This window comes from Marmota monax, unplaced genomic scaffold (genome assembly GCF_021218885.2).
Source record: "Marmota monax isolate L192 unplaced genomic scaffold, Marmota_monax_Labrador192_F-V1.1 WCK01_AAM20220418_F8-fsc00166, whole genome shotgun sequence".
Taxonomy (NCBI): Eukaryota; Metazoa; Chordata; class Mammalia; order Rodentia; family Sciuridae; genus Marmota; species Marmota monax.
The window spans coordinates 1592268-1618451 of record NW_026693344.1 but is presented as its reverse complement, the minus strand read 5'-3'; the positions used below and the strand labels follow the sequence as shown (position 1 = coordinate 1618451).

At 34.4% G+C, this 26184-nt stretch overlaps 1 protein-coding gene across 4 annotated transcripts in view; it reads left to right on the top strand.

Annotated features, from left to right (window-relative positions):
* The first annotated feature begins 11740 nt into the window (after window positions 1–11740).
* Rnls (renalase, FAD dependent amine oxidase) overlaps window positions 11741–26184 on the top strand; it is a 344079-nt gene continuing 329635 nt past the window's right edge. For 2 of the 4 annotated variants that reach the window (XR_009228013.1, XM_046456796.2), the window contains exons 1-4: window positions 11743–12020; window positions 15708–15813; window positions 16412–16554; window positions 24590–24748. Coding sequence is in view for 3 of the 4 variants with exons in the window: in XM_046456796.2 (XP_046312752.1) it covers window positions 11882–12020; window positions 15708–15813; window positions 16412–16554; window positions 24590–24748 (547 nt within the window). In the remaining variant the exon portion in view is untranslated. Of the gene's footprint in view, window positions 12021–12168; window positions 12540–15707; window positions 15814–16411; window positions 16555–24589; window positions 24749–26184 lie in introns of those variants that run through there. The other 2 variants (XM_046456795.2, XM_046456797.2) reach the window with 2 other exon arrangements.

Below are 26184 nucleotides of genomic sequence, written 5' to 3'. Positions count from 1 at the left end.
TGGGGATTTACCTATGAAAGGGAGATACGAACACTAAGATATAATACAAAATATACTCAAAATTGTAGCAAATAATATCATTTACAAAATTGCAGCAAATAATTATGTAGGTTAGAAAATATCACCAGTTTCAGATAAGAAAATTGAGGTTCTGAAGAATTAGTGCTTAAAGACATATAATGTATAATGAGCAGCAGTCAGTGTGTTAATTTCCAGCGTCTATGCTTTTCAACTATACTTGCTGTAGTATGAATTCCTGCCATGGAATCTCCATTATAATATTGTACAGCATTACTCTAATAACTTTATCATATATTGCAAGTTAACTGATGTATGAATTAGATAATATTATCCAGACTAATATTTATTTAAGTATATCTACTTGGGTTTTTTTTCTTTTATTTTGGAAGGGAGTAGGATGAAGGGGGAAGATTTGGAAACTTGGATAATTTTCATTAAATCTTCAGGGTCAGAGTCAATTTTTTTTTCCAAAAAAAAAAAAAAAAAAAAGAGCTTTGAGTCTCCGAAATTTTAGGAGGCCATAACCATTTAAATTCTTTCTAGGAAAATATAAATCATAGAGGCCACCACCCAGATTCTACTCCAAAAAGTGTGGCTCGAAGATTTCATGGACGTTGTACAACAAGCCAGACACTATGCCTGGAAGGACTTTATCCAGGAATTACAAAACTTTAAGCTTCATCACTCACTAGCTAGGTAACTTAAGGCAGGTTACTTAAGCTCTATGAGCATCATTTTTTCCTACCTATAAAATGCAAACATTACTTTTCAGAGTTGTTATAAAACTTAACTTTGATAAATGTGACATGATACTTTATAAGCAAAATATCCATTATATCAAATCACTTACTATAGCAATTCAGGAGCATAATTCACATGTACATAATTAATATATCTTCTGCATAATTTACATGTACATAATTAACATATCTTCTTATATATTTGTTAAGTTATTCTGGGGCAATATTTTCATAGCTTGGCACAAATTATATAGACCTGAAAGTTTAAAACTATTTTCAAAATCATTTTCTAAATTGAAACTTTAATTTGTGGGAACTAGATTTCTTCCCTTTGGTCCAGGTATATATTATAATTGGTATAATATCTGTGATTTTCACTGAAGACAACAAACACATTTTAAAACACTTTTACCAAGATTTTCCTCCAATGAGGAGAAAAAGCTGCTAATTTAAGTATGTAAAGAAACAATTAACATTTAGATTCACATTCTAGATATTCTTCTGGTTATGATTTTGAACAAGTGTTAGGCAGCAAGGCTACCTAACAGCCTGTCTTCACAGCCTGTCTCAATTAAATACATGGGAACAGCATGGGAAGACATATTTTCTCTTTTGTATTAGCTGATTTTATAGTTTACCACCTACCACTTGCTTCCTAGCTAAGGTTTTAAAGTACTTTGCATTATATCGAGAATGAGTGTATAGGTTATCATTCAAAACAAGACACTGTTGAAAATGAAATGATATTTTTATAATTAACTTGGGAAGACAGGCATGAAATACTGGACTTTCCATTCATATAAGCTATGACTGCTTGATATTTACCCTTATTTCCCTAAATTTTGGTAACAAAAAATACAGAAAGATGAAACTCTGACATATACTTGTTGGTATTCTTAAAAACCAACAATGGGAAATGTTTAAACTGAATGAAATTGTTAACTTTCTTGTTTGCAGTGACTTATCAAACATACAAAGCAACTATTGAAAAAGTTCACTAAAATGAAGATCTGTGCTATTCAATGTATGGCCACTGAGCACTTGAAATGCAGCTAGTGAGGAACAGAAAATTTAATTTCACTTAAATTTATTCTAATTTAAAAACTAAAGCAGAGTAAACTATTCTGTTAAACACAAATGCATTGCTTTGGTAGGACTACATTTACTTGAACTATTATATTGTATGTTATACGTTTTATTGTGTTATTATAGCACATATATAGGGCACATTGTCTTTTCCAATATTATATGTAAATACATCACCAATGTATCCAGCATCAGTAAATATTTTCAGTTTGAATGATTTTTTTTTCTATTTACAGATGTAACATTATGTGTTTGTATATTTTATGCAGACAGCAAGGATTAGAGTACAACCTATGTAAATCTGGCTGATAATTAAATTAAAATATTTATCATTATTTTATTAATTACCTTTTTCTAGTTTATCAATAAATTTAAATTAGGCACATTATGAATTACAAATGTGTGTTAAGTGTTGTTATGGTTTAGATATGAGGTGTCATATCTTGTATTACAGCCAGATTAGTAAAAAATAAATAAATAAAAATGAAACAGATTAGGAAAGACATGTTTCAGCTTTCAAAATAAATGACTATTTATCTATTCTCCCATCAATAGGCATGTGAGGTGCTTCTTCCTTTTGACTATCATGAATGATGTTGCTATCAACACAGTTATACAAATAACTGAGTTCCCTGTTTTCAAGTCTTTTGAGTATTCACTTGTTTTAGTCAGCATTTTTGCTGTTGTGACTAAAAAGACCCGATGAGAACAATTGTAGAAGAGGAAGAGTTTATTTGAGGGCTCACAGATTCAGAGGTCTCAGTCCACAGACAGTTGGCTCCATTCCTCAGGGCTCTAAGTAGGCAGGGCATCATGACAGAAGAGTGTGGCAGAGGGAAGCAGTTTACATGATGATCGGAAAGTAGAGACGCTCCATTTGCCAGATAGAAAATACATACCCCAAAGCCATGTCTCTAATGCCCCAGCTCCTCTAGCCACACCCCACCTGCCTTCAATTACCATTCAATTAATCCCATTAGGTGATTAATTCACTGATTGGGTTAAGGCTCTGGTGACCCAATAATTTCTTCTCTGTATCTTCTTGCATTGTCTCAAATGTAAGATTTTGGGGGACACCTCACATCTAAACCATAACAACACTTAAATATGGAATTGGTGGGTCATATGATTAATATTCTATCTTTAATTTTTAAAGAAAATGTTTTACTGTTTTCCATAGTAGCTGTATCATACTACTTTCTAGCCAACCATAGTCAAAGATTACAATTTTCCCACATCCTCACTGACACTTGTTATTTTCTGGGTTTTGTTGTTTTTATAATAGTCATACTAATGGATATGAAGTGGGGGTTTCATTGAGTTTTTGTCTTACATTTTTCTAATAACTAGTGATGTTTGAACACTTTTTCTTGTGCTTATTGATCATTTTTGTACCTTCTTTGGGGAAAATACTTATTCAAGATCTCTGTCTAGTTGGGTTGTTTGTATTTTGTTCTTGACTCAGGAGTTCCTTGAATATTCTATACATCAATCCCATATTAGGTATATAATTGCAAGTATATTCTCCCATTCCATAGATTGCCTTTTCATTCTTTTGATAATGTTCTTTAATGCATAAATTTTAAAATTTTTGATGAAGTCCAACTTATCTATATTTTGGTTGTTGTTGTTTGTACTTTTGGTGTCATAGAAGAAATTATTGCCAGATGAAATGACATAAAGCTTTCCCCCTGTTTTACTCTAAGAATTTTATAACTTTAGTTCTTAGATTTCAGTCTTTAATCTATTTTGGTTAATTTTTAGGACATAGTGTAAGGTGAACACCTTCACTGTTTTACATGTGGACATCCAGTTTTCCTAGAATCATGCCATACATCTAAAACACTGTCTTTTCCTCCATTGAATGATGTTGGCACCCTTGTCAAAAATCATTTGCTCATATATTCAAGGGTTTATTTCTGGGCTTTCTAGTTTATTCCATTGGTCTATATGTCTTCTTTATGCCAGTACCACACCATTTTGATTACTGTTGTTTGTTTACAAAAAAAGAATATAAAATATCCCATTAATTTTTCTAATGCTTTATATTGGATAGATTAGATATGAGTTGTTAATTAAGTTAACACAAGATATAATAGAAGTAATCACTGCTACTAAATTAAAACATTATTTTGACTTGTACACCTTGTACCTAGTGCAACAAGAAATTATTCTTTAGCTTGAGTCACTCACCATAATTTTCCATTCATGCTAGCCATCTTGTCAAACACTACTCCATGAACCAGTTATTGATGCTTTGCTTGTCTTAGGGGCAAATTTTCATAAGGTAATCAAAGATGAAAGTGGTACATAAAATGTAGTTTTATACCAGAGCACTAACATACAGGTAGCTAAAATTATAAATAGTGATTTTTGTAAAAATGATTACCTAGTTAGCAAAAGTACTTAAACACAACATGAAGATATCAAATATATGTATTGTTAATCTATAATAATAATATAATCAATCTATAATAATAATATAATTTCCTAAAAGGTGACTTGGAAATTGTTTTTCTTTAGCTTCTCCTCTTAAAATAATTAATTGGACTCTAGGTACAACATGTAACAATGAAAAATATTATGTCATACCTCTCTCTGCTATTGTGGATTTTAGATGTCCAAGGTATGTGTCTTCAAAGTAGTCATAGGTTGTATTTCTTTTAGCAAAGGTTGCTAACCAGAGTCATAGAGAAGTTTAAAAAAGAATATTGTACTGGAAGACAAAACTAAAATGAGAATATTGTGGAAAACTTTTTAATAATTTTTCAGTTGCCCATTCTATTAGGTTCTCTTTTACCTTTGCTAAAAGCAAAGAATTTAACACCAACTAAACCAGAAAGATTTGAAATTCTGTCATTGGAATAAATTGTCCCTTGTTTTAAAAATCAGAAGTTTTGCTCCCTAATTTGATGCACCATAATGAGATTAAAAATAAATCTGAGATAGGTCTTTCTTCTGTAAATTCGTTTTAAAAAGCAGTTGTAAAAGAGAAGGTGGGAAAGAATGAGCTTGACCACAAGGCCTTTTACAGACAATAATATAAAATACCATAAGCAGCCAAATATCTGGAAATTGACTTCCTCATTTAGAAAATCTTCATCTACTTACATGTACCTCAGTCTGAGGACTGCTGGTCTAATTCAGTGCTTCAGTTCTTTTGTGGCCTCTCCTACTCCTTGTGCATCTAGTTTTTGTTCATAGACTTCCCAACTGAACAGCTACTTCCTGAGGAAATCAATCTCATTTTTAGGTGTGTCTACCTAAAATTATTCCTTAAATATGTGCTTTGAGTGGAACCAGAATCTGCTTTTTTATAATTATTATCAATTGATTTTATTATACGAAGAATATTCAATTATTTTTCTCCCATAGAGTTTTATCTTACCTGAAGATAATTTTCATGTTTGCCCAGGTTGTCTCTAAGCTAGAAGTCTCTATCATCTTTACCAAATAACTTTAAACCAGTTTATCATGCTAGTTACTTTTTTTGGTGGCAGGAGGGGATGGGGGTAACATCAGTTTCTGAACTATCATTTTAAAATCTGGAACCCAATACTACAGAACATGATAGTCTAGATATGGTCTGCCAGTATAAATTGTGTACAACTATTACCTCTCTTGTTCTGCACCTTATAATTCATTTGTCTATATTTAAATTCATATATGCTTTGTATCTTGGCAGCTCAATTATACTGTTAACTTATAATTGAGCTGCCAAGATATTAATATGAAGAAATTAAAACAAGTTAATGACATAGTCATTATAATGGTGGCTATTTTAGGTCAAGTGGGTAGAGAAAACCTCTTTTAGGTGACTTCTAAACTGAACTTAAGTGACAAGAGGGTGACAGCCTTGAAAAGATCAGGAAAAACAAAAGGGAGAAAGGTAAAGGCAACTAGAAAGAGTAAATATCAGAGCAAGCAACTGTCCCAGCTATTTTGCAATTCTAAAATTCTTTAGATGACCTATTCATTCCTGGAAATATACACTATTGCCAGTCACCAACCATGAACCCACTACCCTATATCTATAACTCTGGGCCAGATGTATCTATTCTGGAGATTGGGTGTAATGAGAAATCTCAAGACACCAAGTCTACACCTGTGCTATGGCCACAACAATCCCAAATTCTGGTTAACTAATTTTAAAGAGCATGCTGTTAATCATAAGAAGAAAGAAAATAAGACTGAAGGATTAATACAAATTTCAAACAGGAGTCAAAGAAGAATGCTTTGTACTCAGAGACCAGCATAAACATAGGTTTTTCACAGTCACAGATAAGTGGAAAATCTGAAGATTTGTTCAGGGAACAGAAAGTAATTCAGTTTAGCAATAGCACAGGACATATAAAGATACCAAGATAAGATATAAACGTGGTTGTGAAAATATTACTGAATATTTTTATGCTGATTTAATGCAGTGGAACCTAATTCTGTATGAAATTGAGAGGACAATAGTGAATGATCTAGAGGGTGGGTGTAGAACAGAGTTTGGGAGTAAAGAAGGCAAAGCTACTGTAAATATTTGGGTTAAAAATCAATGATTTATTGAGATCAAGTAATGAATTAATTTGTTGGAAATCACTTTTCAAAATGCTAAATGTCCTCAGTTGGCAAGAGAACAGTGAAAATAACGTTCCCATGCACTTTAATACATTGCTGGTGGAAGTGTATTTGGACAACTTTTCTGTTATATAATTTGATGGGATTGGATTAAAGATAATGGAGGAATGGCCAGAAAGTTCCAAAGAATGACAGATTTTAAGGATGAAAGATGCTATGGAAGATGCTATAGAAGCCTGGTTGACCAATATGATCAATGAATAGAAAAGAGGAAGCAAGAGATGATGGAAAAGACCAGCACAGCAACTAACAAAGAAAAGCCAGGGGTCAGATAGATTCTCAGTGGAGTTCTACCAGATCTTTAAAGAAGAACTAACACCAATCCTTCTTAAAGTATTCCATAAAATAGAAAAGTAGGAAACCCTTCAAAACTCATTCTATGAAGCTAGTATTACCCTGATACTAAAGCCAGACAAAGTCACATCAAGGAAAGAAAACTTCAAACCAATGTCTTTGATGAACATAGATGCAAAAATCCTCAATAAATTACTGGCAAATTGCATACAGAAATACATTAAAAAGATAGTACACCATGATCAAGTAGGTTTCATTCCAGAGATGCAAGGCTGTTTAACATACAGAAATCAATAAAAAGAAATTCAGCACACAAATAGACTTGAAGACACGAATCACATGTTTATCTCAATAGATGCAGAAAAAGTATTAGATAAAATACAGCATCCATTTGTGTTTAAGCACTAGGAAAAATAGGTAGTGTAGGTACATACCTCAACATTGTAAAAGCTACATACATTAAACCCAAGGCCAACATCATGGAGAAAAACTGAAAGCATTCCCTCTAAAAACTGGAACAAGATAGGGATGCCCTCTTTTATCACTTCTATTCAACATAGTCTTTGAAACACTTGCCAGAGCAATTAGAAAAAAAAAGAAAGAAACTAAAGAAATGCAAATAAGAAAAGAAGAGCTCAAACTATGGCTGTTTGCTGGTGACACCATCCTTTATTTAGAAGACCCAAAACACTGCACCAGATAACATCTAGAACTCATGAATAAATTCAGCAAAGTAGCAGGATACAAAATTAATTCCATAAATCAATTCTGTTCCTATATACCAATGATGAATCATCTAAGAAAGAAATTAGGAAAACTATACCATTTACAATAACCTCAAAAAAACCCTCACAAAAACCTTGGATATCAATCTAACAAAGACATGAAAGACCAACAATGAAAACTACAAAACACTAAAGAAAGAAACTGAAGAAGACTTTAAAAGGTGAAAAGATCTCCCAAGTTCTTAGATACACAGAAAATAATATTGTCAAAATGGCCATACTACCAAAAGCACTATACAGATTTAATGCAATTCCTATTAAAATCCCAATGACATTCTTCATAGAAATAGAAGAAGTAATCATGAAATTCATTTGAAAAAATAAGAGACCAAGAATAGCCAAAGTGATCCTTAGTGGAAAAGGTGAAACAGGAAGCACCACAATTCCAGACTTCAAATTATACTACAGACAGAGCTATAGTAATAAAAACAACATGGTGTTGGTACCAAATCAGGCATGAAGTCCAATGGAATAGAATAGAATTGTCTCGTACTAGATGAAGGTACCAAAAATGTATATTGGAGAAAAGATAGTCTCCTCAACAAATGGTGCTAGGAAAACTGGAAATCCATATGTAGTAGAATGAAATTGAACTTCTATCTCTCACCCTGTACAAAACTCGACTCAAACTGGATCAAAGACTTAGGTATTAGTCTAGAAACCCTGCACCTACTAGAAAAAAATTTAGGCCCAACACTCCAACATATTGGCTTGGAAACAGCTTCCTTAACAAGACTCCTAAAGCTCAAGAAATATAATCAAGAATCAACAAATGGGATGGCTTCAAATTAAAAGCTTCTTCACAGTAAAGGAAACAAGAGCATGAATAGAGAGCCTACAAAATGGGAGAAAATCTTTGCCAAGTGCATCTCAGAGCATTAATCTCAAGGATATATAAAGAACTCAAAAAACTTAACACCAAAAACCAAATAACCCAATCAATAACCAGGCAAAGGAACTGAATAGGTAATTCACAGAAGAAGAAATACAAATGGTCTAATGTATGAAAAAAAATGTTCAACATCTCGAGCAATTAAAAAAATGAGCATTTGGGGCTGGGGATGTGGCTCAAGCGGTAGCGCGCTCGCCTGGCATGCGTGCAGCCCGGGTTCGATCCTCAGTATCACATACAAACAAAGATGTTGTGTCCGCCGAAAAAACTAAAAAATAAATATTAAAAAAAATTCTCTCTCTCTCTCTCTTTAAAAAAAATGAGCATTAAAACTTTAATTTGCCCATCAACAGATAAAAAATTTGTGATATATATACATATACATATATATACACACACAATGGAATATTACTCAGGCAAAAAGAAAAATGACTTTATAGCATTTGCCAGTAAATGGATAGATCTGGAGACTATCATGATAAATGAAATAAGCTAATCCCCAGAAAATGTTTTCTCTGATACATGGAAGATAACCCATAATAATGGGGAAAGGGGAAGAATAGAAGTTCAGAGGATTGGACAAAGGGGAATGAAGGGAAGGGAGTGGGGATAGGCACAGGAAAGACAATATAAAGAATGTGATGTAACTTTCTTAGGTACACATATGAATACATCACAGTGAATTCCACCATCGTGTACATTCACAAGACTGGGGCCCTTTAGAATAAAATATACTCCATGCTTGTACAAGTTTATCAAAATGGACTCTACTGTCATGTATAACTAAAAAGAACCAATATTTTTTTTAAAGTAGGAGAGCAGATTCAAAGGATCATGAAGACCTGCCCTGGCAAACCACTGACATGCTGTGTAACTTTGGGCAAACTCCTTTAAATTTAGTGTATTTAACTTGTAAAATGGTAGTGACAGGGGACAGTTAGAATAGACAACCTCAACTGTCCTTTCCAGTTAAACAATTTTGAGATTTTAAGGCATTTTATAACTGTGAATCTTATTATAAGCTTTTAATTACAGAATAATCTCTCAAAATAGGCTATAAGCAACTTTAAGGAAGTGGTTTATTATTCTTTCTAGCATATTAGTTTTGTATATAACTAAGAAAATTATGATTACAAATATTTGGTCTTTATAGTACACTTGAAATTAATGGAAATACATGTGCCTCCTGTCCTTTATTGTGTATATGTATGTTTATATTATAAAGCCTGGGATGATACTATGTTTTTATAACCTTTTATTTTTCAGTATTATATATTAAGCAGTTTCCCATACAACCTTACAAATTCAAAATCATGTTTTTATTGGATTTATACAGACATATAGGTAGACATAATCTAATCAACCTTCCATTTATTCCATTTATTAATGTTGTTAATAACTTGCATCATATATATATATATATATATATATATATATATATATATAAATCCTAATGTACACCTATGCATTAGATAAATGTCTCATTTAATGGATACAATTTTTAGGTTGTTTTTTTTTTTTTTGTACTGAGGATTGAACCTAGGGGCATTTAACCACTGAGCTACAACCCCAACTTTTCTTATCTTTTGAGAAAAGATCTTGCAAAGTTGCTTAGGGCCTCATTAAGTTGCTGGGTCTGGCTTTGAACTTGTGATCCCATTGCATCAGCCTCCTGAGTCACTGAGATTACAGAGTTTTGATACAGACACACCTTGGATATATTGTGGGTTATGTTTCATATAACTGCAATAAGATAAATATCACAAAAAAGCGAGTCATGAATATTTTTGGTTTCCCAGTGCATATAAAAATTATGTTTATATACTATAGTTCAAGTGTACAATAATAGCATTATGTTTAAATAAAAGATATGCTTTAATTAAAAAAAACCTTATTGCAGAAAAAGGCTAATCCTAAAGTTGGAAAAACGGTGCCAATAGACTTTGCTCAATGTAGGATTAACACAAATCTTCAATTTGTTAAAAAAAAAAAGAAAGAAAGAAAGAAAGAAAAAATAACAGCAAATCACAATAAAACAAGTATGCCCATGCATTATCAAACTCTACTCCAGAAAATTTATCAATTATATTTTCATCAGTAATATATCAGTGTGTATTTTGCTCTCTCCTTGCCAAATGTAAACATTTAGCATTTTTTTAAAAAAGGAACTCTAGCAAATAAAAAATCATTTTAATTTGCATTTGAATGTACAAAAGTTAAATGTGGGCTCTTTTATTTAAAAAATCAATAATTCTATTAATTTATGAGCATTTTCTTTTTTATTGTTCATAAGACTATATAATAGGGATATTAAACTTTCGCCTTTCATGTATTAATACACATTTCATTATTTTGAATATAGAAGTTGTAAATAATTGTTTTTCTATTCAATTCCATCTTTTACTTTTTTGCTTGAAATATCTATCTCCTTAGGCTACATCTGTTCATCCATAGTTTCTTCTAGTTCTTTTATTATATATACATAACATTAATCATTCACCAATTTCAGGCACAGTTTTTTTTTCCTGACGTGGACATTAAATGAAACTCTAAATTTTAAATATTTTCACTCAAAATTGGTTACCATTGTTAACATTTAGTTCTGTCATTCTGTTTTAATAGCTTTTCCTAAGGTAATAATTTACCTGCAAATTCCTTCTTTAACAGTTCAGATTTCTCATTCCTTTTTTGCTGTTTCTTTGAGAATTTACAGGACAATGTCTGGAGGGGAGGAGAGATAATGAATGGCACGAATCCTTTTCTTAATCATTCTTGCATCCCTTGGAGCTAATGGAATGTGTTCTGTCACAACTCAATATTAAGAGAGGAGGGATCCACAATTGTCTAGTGGAGCAAACGTCTTTAATCTACTTAATTTTGGAAGGGATATACCACTACCGCATTTCACAGATGCAGATATTCAGGTCAGGAAGGTTATGTAACTTGCACAACGCCTCGGGGTTAAAGTGAAATCTCTCCCTGACTACAAATCCTTTTCTATATGAATAGTGGCTATACAGCCTCAGAAGAAAGCTTGTCCTGCCACAGCCGGTGTGTTCCCTCTCTTTGCTTTTGATCTAGAATAGGAAAGCAGCAAAGACCGCAATAGGTAATCGGACACCCTTTGGCAAGGCTATGCAGGTTTTCCGCTGTAGTCCACACCAGCCCTGTGGCGAGACGGGTTCTCACGCTGTAACCCACACAGTTTCCAGGCTTTTCTGGACTAAGGGGAAGCGGCTGTGGTTGCAAGGCGGCTCAGTGCGTGGAAAACCCGGGTTCTCCGCGGGCTCCAGTTTGCCTCCTCCAGGGCCGACTCGCTTCTCGCTCCCGCCACATCTTCTCCGCCCCCTGCAGGCCGGGCGGTGGGACTGCCCCGTCACAGGCCGGCGACCTAAGGAGCCCAGGCGGGCAGAAAGCTGACGCGGAGTCGGCCGCTAATGCTCACAGCGCAGTCCTCCATGGCGCGCGTGCTGATCGTGGGCGCCGGGCTGACCGGAAGCTTGTGCGCAGCGCTCCTGAGGAAGGTTGTTTCCGGTCCTCTGTACCTCGCTGTGTGGGACAAGGCTGGGGACTCAGGTGGGTTGCCTGTCGGCCCCAAACCTGGGAAAGGTGTGAGCTCTCAGCTCCAGCACTGCTGGTGGCAGCTCATGCGCAGTGGGCGCCATGTCACGTGACGGGACACTTCCGCTGTTCGGGAGCGGGCCTGACCGGGAAGGGGCTGTCATTCCCCAGCCAGGTTCTGCTTATGCTACCCAGCTAGGCCTGCGGGGGTGCCTGGGAGGCGCCCTCGAGGAGTTCACAAAGCGGGAGCTTACCCTGTTTCTAATAAATGGACTTTTGCCTTTACCTGCTTGCCATTGCAGCTTTCCCCGGATTCTCAGCTTCCCTAAGCGGCTGCCCATTGACCCCGCCTTTCAAAAACCTAGTTTTCAAAATGCTGTCATTCTCTGGACTCTTGACAGTGTGAAAGAAACGGCCCCGCTGATTCTGCCATTCTGGCTTTTCATCAGTCATTTTATTTATCCATCCCAAACCTCCATTCATTCCTTTTATTCAAGTTAACTATGCACTAGGAAGTGGGAGACACTGCTACAGGTACTCAACTCCTTTCCTTACTCCTCCCTACTTAAAAAAAAAAAAAATCTCTTAATGACCAAATTATCTGTTGACTTCCTTATGATAATGTTAGGTGACAAAGATTTCAACTTAAAAATAATTTTGTTTTGCAGTCAATGGCTTTATTACTTAATTTAAAAAATTGTTCTAATTAGTTATGCATGACAGCAGAATGCATTTCAATTCATTGTACACAAATGGAGCACAACTTTTCATTTGTTGGTTGTACACGTGTAGTCACACCTCTGGTGCAATCATACATGTACCTAGTGCAATGATGTCCCGTCTCATTTCACCAACTTTCCTACCCTCATTTCCCCTCGCTTTCGTTTCTTCCCCTTTGCCCTATCCGAAGTTCTTCCATTCTTCCCATGCCCTGCACTCCATTATGGATCAGCATCCACTTATCAGAGAAAACATGTGGCTTTTGTTTTTTGGGGGGATGGATTTACTTTGTTTAGCATTATATTCTCCAACTCCATTTACCTGCAAATGCCATAATTTTATTCTCTTTTAATGTTGAGTAATATTCCATTGTGTAAATGCACACAGTTTCTTTATCCATTCACCTATTGAAGGACATTTAGAATGGTTCCACAATTTAGCTATTGTGAATGGAGCTACTATAAACATTGATGTGCCTGCATCACTGTAGTATGCTGATTTTAAGCCTTTTGGGTATAGACCACGGAGTGGGATAGCTGGGTCAAATGGTGGTTCCACTCCAAGTTTTCTAAGGAATCTCCATACTGCTTTCCAGAGTGGTTGCCCCAATTTGCAGTGCCACCAGCAATGTATGAGTGTACATTTTCCCCCATATCCTCGTCAACACTTATTTTTGCTTGTGTTCTTGATAATTGACATTCTGACTGGAGTGAGATGAAATTTTAGAGTAGTTTTGTTTTGATTTACATTTCTCTAATTACTAGAAATGTTGAACATTTTATCATATATTTGTTGTTTGATTGTATATCTTCTTCTGAGAAGTGTCCAGTTCCTTGGCCCACTTTATTGATTGGGTTATTTGGGTGTTTTTTTTGTTTGTTTGTTTGTTTCTTTGTTTGTTTTGGGGTGTGTGTGTGTGTGTGTGTGTGTGTGTGTGTGAAGTTTTTTGAGCTCCTTATATATCCTGGAAATTAGTGCTCTATCTGATGTGTGTGTAATAAAGATATTCTCCTACTCTGTAGGCTCTCTCTTCACATTATTGAATATTTCCTTTGCTGAGAAGTTTCTTACTTTGAATTCATCCCATTTATTGATTGTTGATTTTATTTCTTGTGATTTAGGAGTCTGGTTAAGGAAGTCAGGACCTAATCCAACATGATGAAGATTTGAGCCTACTTTTTCTTCTATTTAGGCGCAGAGTCTCTGGTCTAATTCCTAGGTCTTTTTCCACTTTGAGTTGAGTTTTGTGCATGGTGAGAGATAGCAGTTTAATTTAATTTTGCTGCAGATGGATTTCCAGTTTTTCCAGCAACATTTGTTGAAGAAGCTATCTTTTCTTCAATATATGTTTTTGGCGACTTTGTCTAGTATGAGATAACTGTATTTTTGTGGGTTTGTCTTTGTGTCCTCTGTTCTGTACTATTGGTCTACATGTCTATTTTGGTGCCAGTACCATGCCATTTTTATTACTATAGTTCTGTAGTATAGTTTAAGGTCTGGTATTGTGATGTCTCTTGCTTCACTCTTCTTTCTAAGGATTGTTTTGGCTATTCTTGGTCTTTTATTTTTTCAAATGAATTTCATGATTGCTTTTTCTATTTCTATGAGGAATGTCATTGGAATTTTAATTGGAATTGCATCAAGAACATGTGAGATCTTTCCACCTTCTAAGCTTCTGTCTTCTTCAATTTCTTTCTTTAGTGTTCTGTAGTTTTCATTGTATAAGTCTTTCACCTCTTTTATTAGATTAATTCCCAAGTATTTTTTTAGGTTATTGTGAATGGGGTAGTTTTTCTAACTTCTCTTTCAGAGGGTTCATCACTGATGAATAGAAATGCATTTGATTTATGGGTATTGATTTTATATCCTGCTACTTTGCTGAATTCATTTATTAATTCCAGAAGTTTTACTGGTACAATTTTTTGGATCCTGTAAGTATAGAATCATGTCATCAGCAAACAGTGATAGTTTGAGTTTTTCTTTTCCTATTCATATCCCTTTCATTTCTTTTTTCTGTCTAATTTCTCTGGCTAGAGTTTCCAGGACTATGTTGAATAGAACTGGTGAAAGAGGGCATTCCTGTTTTGTTCCAGTTTTTAGAGGGAATTCTTCCAGTTTTTCTCTATTTAGAATGATATTGGCCTTGGGCTTAACATAGATAGCTCTTACAATGTTGAGGTATATTCCTCCTATCCTTAGTTTTTCACAGGGTTGTTGTGAAGATTAGGTGGGATTATATGTAGAGCAAATAAAGGGCTAAATAATAATAACTGTTGTTTTATCAAATGCTCTTTCTGCATCTGTTGAGATGATCATATGATTTTAAGTCTATTGATACGATGAATTACATTTGTTAAGCCAACCTTGCATCTTTGGAATGAACCCCACTTGATCATTGTTCACTATCTTTTAAATATGTTTTTATGGGACTTGCCAAAATTTTATTGAGAATTTTTGCATCTATGTTCATAAGGGCTATTGGTCTGAAGTTTTCTTTCCTTGATGTGTCTTTGTCTGGCTTAGGTATCAGGGTGACACTAGCCTCATAGAATGTGTTTGGAAGGGTTCCTTTCTTTTCTATTTCATGGAATAATTTGAAGAGTATTGATATTAATTCTTCTTTGTTCTGGTAGACTCAGCTGAGAATCCATCTGGTCCTGGGCTTTTCCTTGTTAGTAGGCTTTTGATGGCATCTATTTCATTGCTTGAAATTGATCTGTTTAAATTGTGTATGTCCTTCTGATTCAGTTTGGGCAACTCATATGTCTCTAGAAGTTTGAAGGTGTCATTGATATTTTCTATTCTATTGGAGTATAAATTTTCAAAATAATTTCTAATTATCTTCTATATTTCAATAGAGCTTAAGAATAATTTTTAAAAACACATTTGTAAAGAAATTTATTTGGGGTAATCTGGGATGAATTGCATTACTTCAAAAAGCTCATTCTAATGTACTGACATTTTCCTGTGGATTAATTCAAGGGGGAAGAATGACTACTGCCAGCAGTCCTCATAATTCACAGTGCACAGCTGATTTGGGTGCTCAATATATCACCTGCACTCCTCATTATGCCAAAAAACACCAAACGTAAGTTCCTTGCAAGTGGTGGAATCAGTTTTAGCAGTTGTATGCTATAAAAGGACACAAATCATTTATTTTTAATGTACTTTAAAAATGCCACTTGTAGAAATGATTATGATATATCATTGTTAATGAAATTAGCTATAACATGTTCACTTGAGTAAAGTAGGAAACTGCAAAACACCGCCCTCACAGGGTTATTGTGAAGATTAGGTGAGATTATATTTAGAACAAATAAAGGGCTAAATAATAATAATAACTGTTGTTAGTGTTGAGGAAGAGGGAAAATATCTGTGATGGAAGTCAATCTTATCAAAATTTAACATTGATATGCTAAGTACTTTGCTATTTATTTTCATTGACTAATTCTGAGTTACGTGGAGAAATAGGCTTTGAATAATGTCAGCAAAAGCTCAATGAATTCTCAGAACATTTCTGTTCTTCCCCTGAATTGAAAGTTTTACCTAATACAAAATATACAGTGAAGATTCCTAGTTATAATTTGTAAATATAATCTCTAAAAATTCCTGACAGAGAATATGGTATTGCAGAGTTAATCATAGTAGGTACTTACATTGTATATATATATATTGATTTATTTCAGTTTTTATGATGAATTATTAGCCCATGGCATTTTGAAGCCTCTGACCTCTCCTATTGAAGGAATGATGATAAAAGAAGGAGACTGTAACTTTGTGGCACCTCAAGGAATTTCTTCAATTATTAAGCATTACTTGAAAGAATCAGGTAGGAATTTGATCTTCTCTGCTTTCTTTTAGAATTAGCATTTTAAAATAAAAGCTATATGTACAATTAAATGTTGATACCATTCATAAAATTATAAAAAGTATATACTCTTATATTTACCACTCAGCTAGTCTTTCTTGTCCCAAAGTAATCACTGGTGACAGTTTTCAGTGTATATTTTCAGACAAATGTTTGTGCTTTCAATCTATTGAGCTGTATGACTATGGTTATTTAGAGTTAGTATATGTTTATATTTGTTTATTTAAAAAAAATACACACACACACACACACAAAAGGAGTTATTTTACATAAACTATTTTGTACCTTGTTTGGTTCATACTATGGTCTCTTTTCATTTTAGCAAATTCAATGTGCTGTGTTTTCTTTAATGAATATCCATATTATATGGTACATATCTCCCATAATTTATTTAACAATTAACTTCTGTTAAATAATTAGGCTGTTTTCAGGTGGGAGATTGTTTTGGTTTTTGGTTTTACAAACATTGGTGTATGTCTAACCTTGATATAGTTTTGAAAGCATATTTGCAATAATATATGATGAAGGAGACCAAAATACTAATTATTGTAGAAATAGTTTAGGAAGCAAAACAAATTTTCAGCCTGTACTTTTCCTTCGTGATCTTAAATTGGGTAATTAGCTGAATTATTATTTGTCAAAAAAACCTTATTTTGTTTAGAGAAACAAGTTTCAAATTTTAACAAAACAGCTATGTCAAGCACTGTTTTCATTTTAAATTTAAGTTGTACTACATATTCTTCTTAAGGAATATCTCCTCAACAGTGAATGAGAATGTCTGTTTTCCCCATATCTGGGTATAATGGAAAATTTAATTTTGCCAACATTATAGGCTTAAAAATGGTATCTCTTTGTAGTTTTGACTTGTTATTTCCTTAGTTATGTGAGTATATTCACCTTTTGTTTTGTCAACCATATCTTTTTCTGTAAATGTTCTATGCCTAATCTTTGCCCATTTTCTATTAGAATTTTCATTTGTTCCTTACACACTTTATTAGTGGTTTTGAAAATGGGTTTTTAAAAAAGAAAATAGAACTTTCCTTGGAAAATAAATGATTTGTTTTCCTAAACAAAATAAGCTTTCTTGACATATCATAATTCAGTTAATTATCCAATTCAGGGTCACTAAGGAAAGGTATAAGCTGAGAATTTGTTTTTCTTCATCATTACTTATTGAAAACCCTAAAAATCCCTGAACAATATAACAAGTATTTACACAATATTTACAATATATTTGGCATTGTAAGTATCTAGAGATGACTTGAAGTATTCAGAAGTATGTGAATAAGTAGTGTGCATGAGAGGTCAGTGACATTGGATATGCAACAGCAGAAAATAATAAATACCATTCTGTGTTAGTCCATTTTTCTATCCAAGACTCAGACTGTGGTGGTTTATTATTCAAACTTTTCCAGAAAAATGGAACTAATAGGATATGCTGTTGGATCTCCATATCTGTAGAATAGATTCTGTATTCATGAATTCAACCAACGTCAGATCAAAAATACTGAAAAAAACTGCAGAAAGTTCCAAAGGCAAAGCTAGAGTTTGCTACACACTAAATACTATGTCGAATCCATGAGAATTAAGTGATGTGTAGTCAGTCATATCCTGTTATAGCCTCCTGTCATTTCATAGATCCTTATTCTCTCTCTAGCAGTAACTGAGCATTGTTCATGTTGTGTTTTACCCATGCACTATGTAGTTAGACCCAGGAGGGTTGCATCTGTACAGAACATGCACAGACTTTTTTCCTTGACATTATTCCCTAAACAATATAACAAGTATTAACATAATGTTTACAATGTATTTGGTATTATAAGAATCTATAGATGATTTAAAGTATTCAGAAGTATGTGAACAGGTAATATGCAAGTACTATGCCTTTTTATATAAGACACTTGAGCATCTGTAGACTGTGTTGACTTGGTCATGGAACCAATCCTAAGCAGATATAGAGGGATGACTCTGTGTGTGTGTGTGTGTACACATATATACTGAAAGAGAGAGAGAGATTTATTATATGAAATTGGCTCACATGATTATGGAGGCTGGAAAGTCCCAAGATTAGATGGGTAAATCAGCAAGCAAGACAATAGAAGAACTAATGGTATAGTTCCAGTTTGAAGACTGGCAGGCTTAAGACTCAAGCCAGTGCTTCAGTTCTAGGCCGAAGGCAGGGAAAAAACAAAAAGTCTATGACCTAGTTCCAAGGCTATCAGGCAAGAAGAATTCTCTTTTACCTGGGGAGGGGTGAAGATTTTTGTCCTATTTAGCCCTTCAGCCGATGAAATGAGGCTCACCCACATTAGGGAGGACAATCTGCTTTACTCCGAATTTAAACCTGATACTTGAAAACACTCACAGAAAACAAAAACAAACAAAGAAAGAACAAAAACCACTCACAGAAATACCCACCAAATATCTGGGCACTCCATAACCCAGTCAAGTTGACACATCAAATTAACCATTGCAAATAATGACATCATTTTACATATTGTAGACTGTCACCATCAGTTTTATGTTGTGGCACCATATAACTTTTAAAAATTTCATTTCCATCATGATTTTTCCTTGATCCATTTTATATATATATATATATATATATATATATATATATTCATTGAAATCCTGAAGTACTTAGTAACTGCATTATATATACATATGTACATCCTTTCATTCAGTAAGCATTTATTGAGTGCTTAAAATGCCAGACATGTTTAGGTACCAGTGGTAGAAGAGCTAAAGTTGTATGCTTACCAGACCTTAAACTATACTACAGTATAGAAGACACAGAGACAAACCTACATAAATACAGTTATCTCATACTAGACAAAGTTGCTAAAAACATATATTGAAGAAAAGATAGCTTCTTCAACAAATGTTGCTGGAAAAACTGGAAATCCATCTGCAGCAAAATTAAATTAAACTGCTATCTCTCACCATGCACAAAACTCAACTCAAAGTGGAAAAAAGACCTAAGAATTAGACCAGAGACTCTGCACCTAATAGAAGAAAAAGTAGGCTCAAATCTTCATCATGTTAAATTAGGTCCTGACTTCCTTAACCAGACTCCTGAATCACAAGAAATAAAATCAAGAATCAATAAATGGGATGAATTCAAAGTAAGAAACTTCTCAGCAAAGGAAATATTCAATAATGTGAAGAGAGAGCCTACTGAGTGGGAGAACATCTTTACTACACACATATCAGACAGAGCACTAATTTCCAGGATATATAAGGAGCTCAAAAAACTTAACACACACACACACACACACACAATAAAACAAAACAACAACAAAACAACAACAAAACCAAAATAAGAAAACAAATAACCCAATCAATAAAGTAGGCCAAGGAACTGGACATTTCTCAGAAGATATACAGTCGATCAACAAATATATGATAAAATGTTCAAAATCTCTAGTAATTAGAGAAATGTAAATCAAAACAAAACTACTCTAAAATTTCATCTCACTCCAGTCAGAATGTCAGTTATCAAGAAAACAAGCAACAATAAGTGTTGGCGAGGATGTGGGGGAAAATGTACACTCATACATTGCTGGTGGCACTGCAAATTGGTGCAACCACGCTGGAAAGCAGTATGGAGATTCCTTAGAAAACTTGGAGTGGAACCACCATTTGACCCAGCTATCCCACTCCTTGGTCTATACCCAAAAGGCTTAAAATCAGCATACTATAGTGATTGCAGGCACATCAATGTTTATAGTTGCTCAATTCACAATAGCTAAACTGTGGAGCCACCCTAGATGCCCTTCAATAGATGAACATATAAAGAAACTGTTGCCGCCACCAGTGGGGCCAATCTAGCAGGATCCAGCAAGGGGCTAAGAGGGATAAGAAAAATAAGACTCATGGACTTAGATTTTGTAGATAACAGCTGGGATCAGGTGGAGCACTGCTCTCTGATGAAGAAACAAGTCTGAAGAATTCTGCCAGCAATCTTTATATATATATATATATATATATATATATATATATATATATATATATATAAAATTAATCAGATTAAAGACTATGCAAGCATTATTCTTTGTATTCATGAAGGTTACAGAATTAGCAACATTATGCAGTTTATTCTGTAGTTATATTCTACAGTTACAATGCGCAATGTTAAGAGATTTGTGCAACTCTCAAGAAAGTCAGTTGTTTAAAGTTCCTGTTATGCGGACAGGTTCAGGAGCTGGTGTAACATTGGGGTTGTTAGCAAAAGAATTCCTTTTTCCCAGGAGCTGTGTGCCTGAGATCAAAATCAAGGCTGATAAGACTTTAGCACAGAGCCTCCTCATGTAGGACATTGCCATAGCAACTAGGCATCCTGCACCTTTGCACAAGAAACTTTCCCAGCCACCAAGCATGAAACAGCCATGAAGTCATCAGAGTCCCCAATCTCAGATACTGCTCTGATAAGTGGATGCTGATCCATAATTAGTGGGGGTGGGGGGGAGTGTTGTGTGTGAAGAATGGAGGAAATTTGGACAAAGAAGAGGGAAGGGGAGAGGGCATGGGTGGCAGGAAAGATGGTGGAATGAGATGGACGTCATTATCCTAGTTACATGTATGATTGCACATGTGGTGCACAATTCTTTGTAGCTAACACAGAATGTAACAGTATCTTGTACATGATAGGCACAGTGATACATCCACATGGTAGGCATCATATACAACCAAAGAAATGTGCTCCATTTGTGTACAATGAATTGGAATGAATTCTTCTGCCTTGTATAACTAATTAGAACAAATTCAAAAAATAAAAAAAATAAAGTCCAATGCTTATAGAGCTGATTTCCTGGTAGAAGAACACTTCTTAAATACTTTGTACCTAGTTCCCTATTTCATTAGATTTTTAGGGAGAATATATGTTTATCTTCCAGTTTTGCTTTGGAAACTTATGGGAGAAGAGATTTTTTTGTGTACTAGGATTAAACCCATGGGCCCTCTACCACTAAGCCACATTCCAAGCCATTTTATTTTTTATTTTGTGACAGGGTCTTGCTAAGTTGCCCAGGCTGGCCTCTAACTTGTGATCCTCCTGTCTCAGCCTCCCAAGTAGCTAGCATTACAGGTGTGCAGAATTCTTTGTAGCTCACACAGAATGTAGCAGTACATGGTAAGCACAGTGATACAGATTATTAATATGGATAATTTATGTAATTAGCATACATATTAGGTTGATGTATATTAGATGACTGTCAGTTCTCATTTAACCAATTCTTAGTAAAAATTTATTTATATTTTCAGTTTGTATAACACAACCCCTTGGGGTTATCATTATATAAAATGTTACTATTTATTTCAAAAAGTAATTCTTTAATAAAGAAGTATATACTCCTGATAGAAAATTTGGTCACTTTATTTATTTATCTTTGTACCGGGATTGAACCCAGGGGTGTTTAACCAACAAGCCATATCCCCAGTCCTTTTTATTTTTTATTTTGAGACAGGGCCTCACTAAGTTGCTGTGGCTGGTCTCAAACTTGCAATTCTCCTGCCTTAGTCTCCCAAGTTGCTGGGATGACAGGTATACACTGCTCTGGGATAGAACATTTGGTCATTTTAACTGAGGAGTAGTTAATGAGGGAGAAGGTAGTAAGAGATGAAGCATAGGAGTAAGACAAGGCTAGGTGTAAAAGACTTTGTAAGCAATGTTAAAGATTGTACACTTTAAGCGCAGTGGAAAGCCATTCACCAGTTTTATGCCTCTTTCCTAGAAACTTCAAGCCTAATAGCTTGGAAGGAAAACTTCCTGGTTAATAAGAGCAGCTATACCTTTTCCCCTACCTCTTGGTAAATCCTACTTTTAGAGTGGTTTTGACAGATGTCTACCCTGAGGTTCTCACACTTCAACATGCATTGTAGATAACCAGGCTGGGTAGATTGTTAAACATAGAATGCTGGACCTAATCCCTTGATTTCTGATTTGGAATTGTTGGGCCAGGGTCTGAGAATGTGCATTTCTAGTTCCTAGGTATGGCTAGTGCTGCTGGTCTTAGGGAACCACTAGCATACACCTTGCAGAACATCTTGTGGCCACTAGGATTCATTTTCAAGACACTCAGCTGGGGCATGGAGAATTTTCTAGGCCAGAGAACTTTAATAAATAAATAAAGCATCACTCTGGGTTGAGTAATGGAGATGGGGAATGAAAGTTGAAAGCACTGGGCTGGGGATGTGGCTCAAGCGGTAGCGCGCTTGCCTGGTATGCGTGCGGCCCGGGTTCAAATCTCAGCACCACATACAGGGATGTTGTGTCCGCCAAAAACTAAAAAAAAATAAAAATATTAAAAAAAAAAAGAAAGTTGAAAGCACTGATTATTTGCACCTTCCCCAAGTAGCTGCCTTGAAAAAATTCTCAGGCAAGTTGGAGAACAGTTCACAAGCCTTGCTTTAATCTTTGCACAGAATGATGCTCACCGCCTAAAATAGACATTGACCCCTTGACCTAGTTAACACCATGTTCCCAATGTGACTTGAACAAATTTGAGTGCTTACTATAGGTAGCATTATTCAAGCAACATGGAAAAGGTATTGGAGATCTGACATGAAGGAGCCTAGGATATTACTGGATAGATAATACTCAGGATGATTAAGACACAGCTAAAGCATGCAGATATCTTGAATCAATGTCAAGAATGAGTGGTAAAGACAGTGATGGTTGAAGGACATCAGAGATAGGAAGGATCCTACTGAGTAATTTACAGAGTGGCTACAGAGGAAGCTCTGTGGACAAGGTTAGGCTTAACTTGGATTTTTGGTGACTAGAAACATGAAAAAGTCTAGGTAATGATGAACATGAACATGATTCTTTTTAAAAAAAATATTTCTCATTCCATCTTCATTTCTTTGTTGTCTATACATGAGGCTAAATAAAATTGGATTTGTTTTTAAATCAAAGTTTTTCTAAATTCCAGAATTTGAGATATTAGCATAGTAAGCAGACTTAATGACTTAACAATACTTTCTTTCAGTTTATAGTTCTTAATACATTCTTTTAAGCAAATATTGAGTAAATACCTAGTCTGTGTCAAGTACTATGCTATGCATAGAAACAAGAATTTGTGGTTCATGAAACTTAGAATTCAAAAGATAAGACTATATAAAACAATAATTAGGGAAATAGTTATTAAAATGCTTTTGTGATAAATGCTAAGAATGGAAATGTGATGAGAGGGTACTCAATGTTTTTCCTGTTTCTAATTCTTCTTTATATATATATATATATATATATATATATATATATATATATATATATTTAGTTGTAGTTGGACACAATATCTTTTATTTATTTTACTTTAATGTGGTGCTGAGGATCAAACCTAGTACCTCACACATGCTAGGTGAGTGTTCTACCACTGAGTCACAACCCCAGCCTTCTAATTCTTCTTAATCGAGGAAACTGATCTATTGATGAGGACTTGCATTTCTCCTACAGAGACCTTAATCAGGTCGTTCAAAAAGTAATATTAATTTCATTGATAGAAATTATTATTTTTCTTGCTATTACTAGTGAGAACTAATTACTAACACCTTTACTGAAATGTATATATACTTAGTTTGCAAAGATGATGAGCTTTAGAGTTAGCTAGATATACTTCTAAATTATGGCATAATATTTCTTAATCTGTTTCCAGATCTGAAATAATTTGGTATAGTGTGCATGAAGCACTTGGCATATAGTAGATAATGAAAGATAGCTATGCTTACTACTACTACTCCTAATTTTGTTTTACTACTACTGTCATTGCTGTTATTACTTGTAATAGTGTTTTTTAAAATCCAGACACTTATTGTAAGGATGTCAAAAAGGAAAAATTGCCACTAAGAAACTAAGTAAAGAAAGAGAACAGTGGGGACTATAGTAGACAAGTTTGAGCATATTTTTTCACCAGAGTGGATACAATTTACCACTATTCACTTGTCCCTCATTCATATGGAAAATTCTGAGAATGTGAACACAATTTATATTTTGGAGCAGGTGCAGAAGTCTACTTTAGACAGTGTGTGACCCAGATCAACCTGAGAAATGACAAGTGGGAAGTCTTCAGGGAAACAGGCTCCCCTGAGCAGTTTGATCTTGTTGTCCTCACCATGCCAGTTCCTCAGATTCTGCAGCTTCAAGGTGACATTGTGAACTGTAAGTCTGCTTTGCTTTTTACCTACTCAGGGAGTGGGATTTCTTCAGTAGAGTGTGAATTTGCTCTAATTCTCTTAGTGAAGTATGCATTATAGATTATATTGATTTCATGTCTTAAAAACTGCTTATGGCCTAGTTTGTGATATTAGGCCTGCCAAAGTGAAACCCATATAATTGTTTTTAAATTAGTTAAAAGTTGAGCTTTTTTCTTATTATCCTAGCCTTTAAAAAGGCAGCATTGTTGATGGATGTGCAGTGCTGTTGCCTAAAAGAGTAATTTCTTTGTATGCATACTGGAGAAAAGGAGGGTTTTTTAATATATATCAGTTCTTACTTGAGTTGTCTCATTTCCTGTATTTTTGCTCTTTAGGTTGCCCTCTAAGTATTTACTCCTGTTTGAGCAAATAGCCTAGCTTCATTGTGAAAGAGGCACAGAGAAGGGATGGTTGGGAGGATGGGGGTGGGGAGGAAATTATGCCAAAGGAGCTAAAATTATGTTAAAAGAACCAAAATTATAATGAACTAAAATCCAAAAGAAATTTATCTGTCTGTATAAGGAAAGAAAAAAGTGTTCTCTTGCTAAAAATAACAAAGGTATATTTTAAGGAGGAATATGATGACTAGATGAGTAGAATGACTAGATGAGTAGAATATCATATCTTATTTATCAAGTCTGATGTCACTATTTTATAAAAATGAATCAGTTTTTATGTAGAGAGAAAGCATTAAACCATTGTAGATCATTTTTAATGAGTCCAATTTTTAAATTTATCAACCTGAGAAATGACAAGTGGGAAGTCTAGAAAGAACGAGGCTCCTCTTGATTCTTGTCCTCATGATGCCAGTTCTTGATATCTGTAGGGGGCATTGATTTTTTAAGTTTCAAATTTCACTGGATTGGTACAGAGTAAGGGACTGTACAAAGTTGCTCTCTAAGAAAGCTGGAATGTGTGAAAAAATGGTAAGGAAACTAGTGTGGAATGACCTTATCACCACATTCTGTTTCTTTATGTCAGCTAAGTCTGATTTTACCATCTACCTCCTCAAAAGATCAACCTCAGTTTAATTCCAACACAGAAAGAACATGATGTGAGTCCTCCGTTTTCAAATAAGGTTGTGTTCATGAATTAACCTTTTCAAGTTTCAGAATCTCTTCATTTGAACCTGGTAAAATTGTTACATATGGTGATAATAGTTAATGAGTTACCATTAAATTTGATTTCATATTCAAATTTTGTAGTGTCATCAGTAGGCTCTAATAATTCTTAGTATTTATTTCTAATCACCTACTGGGGAATATTATTGAGTACAGAGAATTATTACTCAGTAGATTTAATATACTGATTAGAATTTGCAAATGAAGGTAGGGTATTGCTAAAAGTCACTCTCCAATTATGTACTGTGTGTTTATAGGCTTTATATATTTTATATGTATA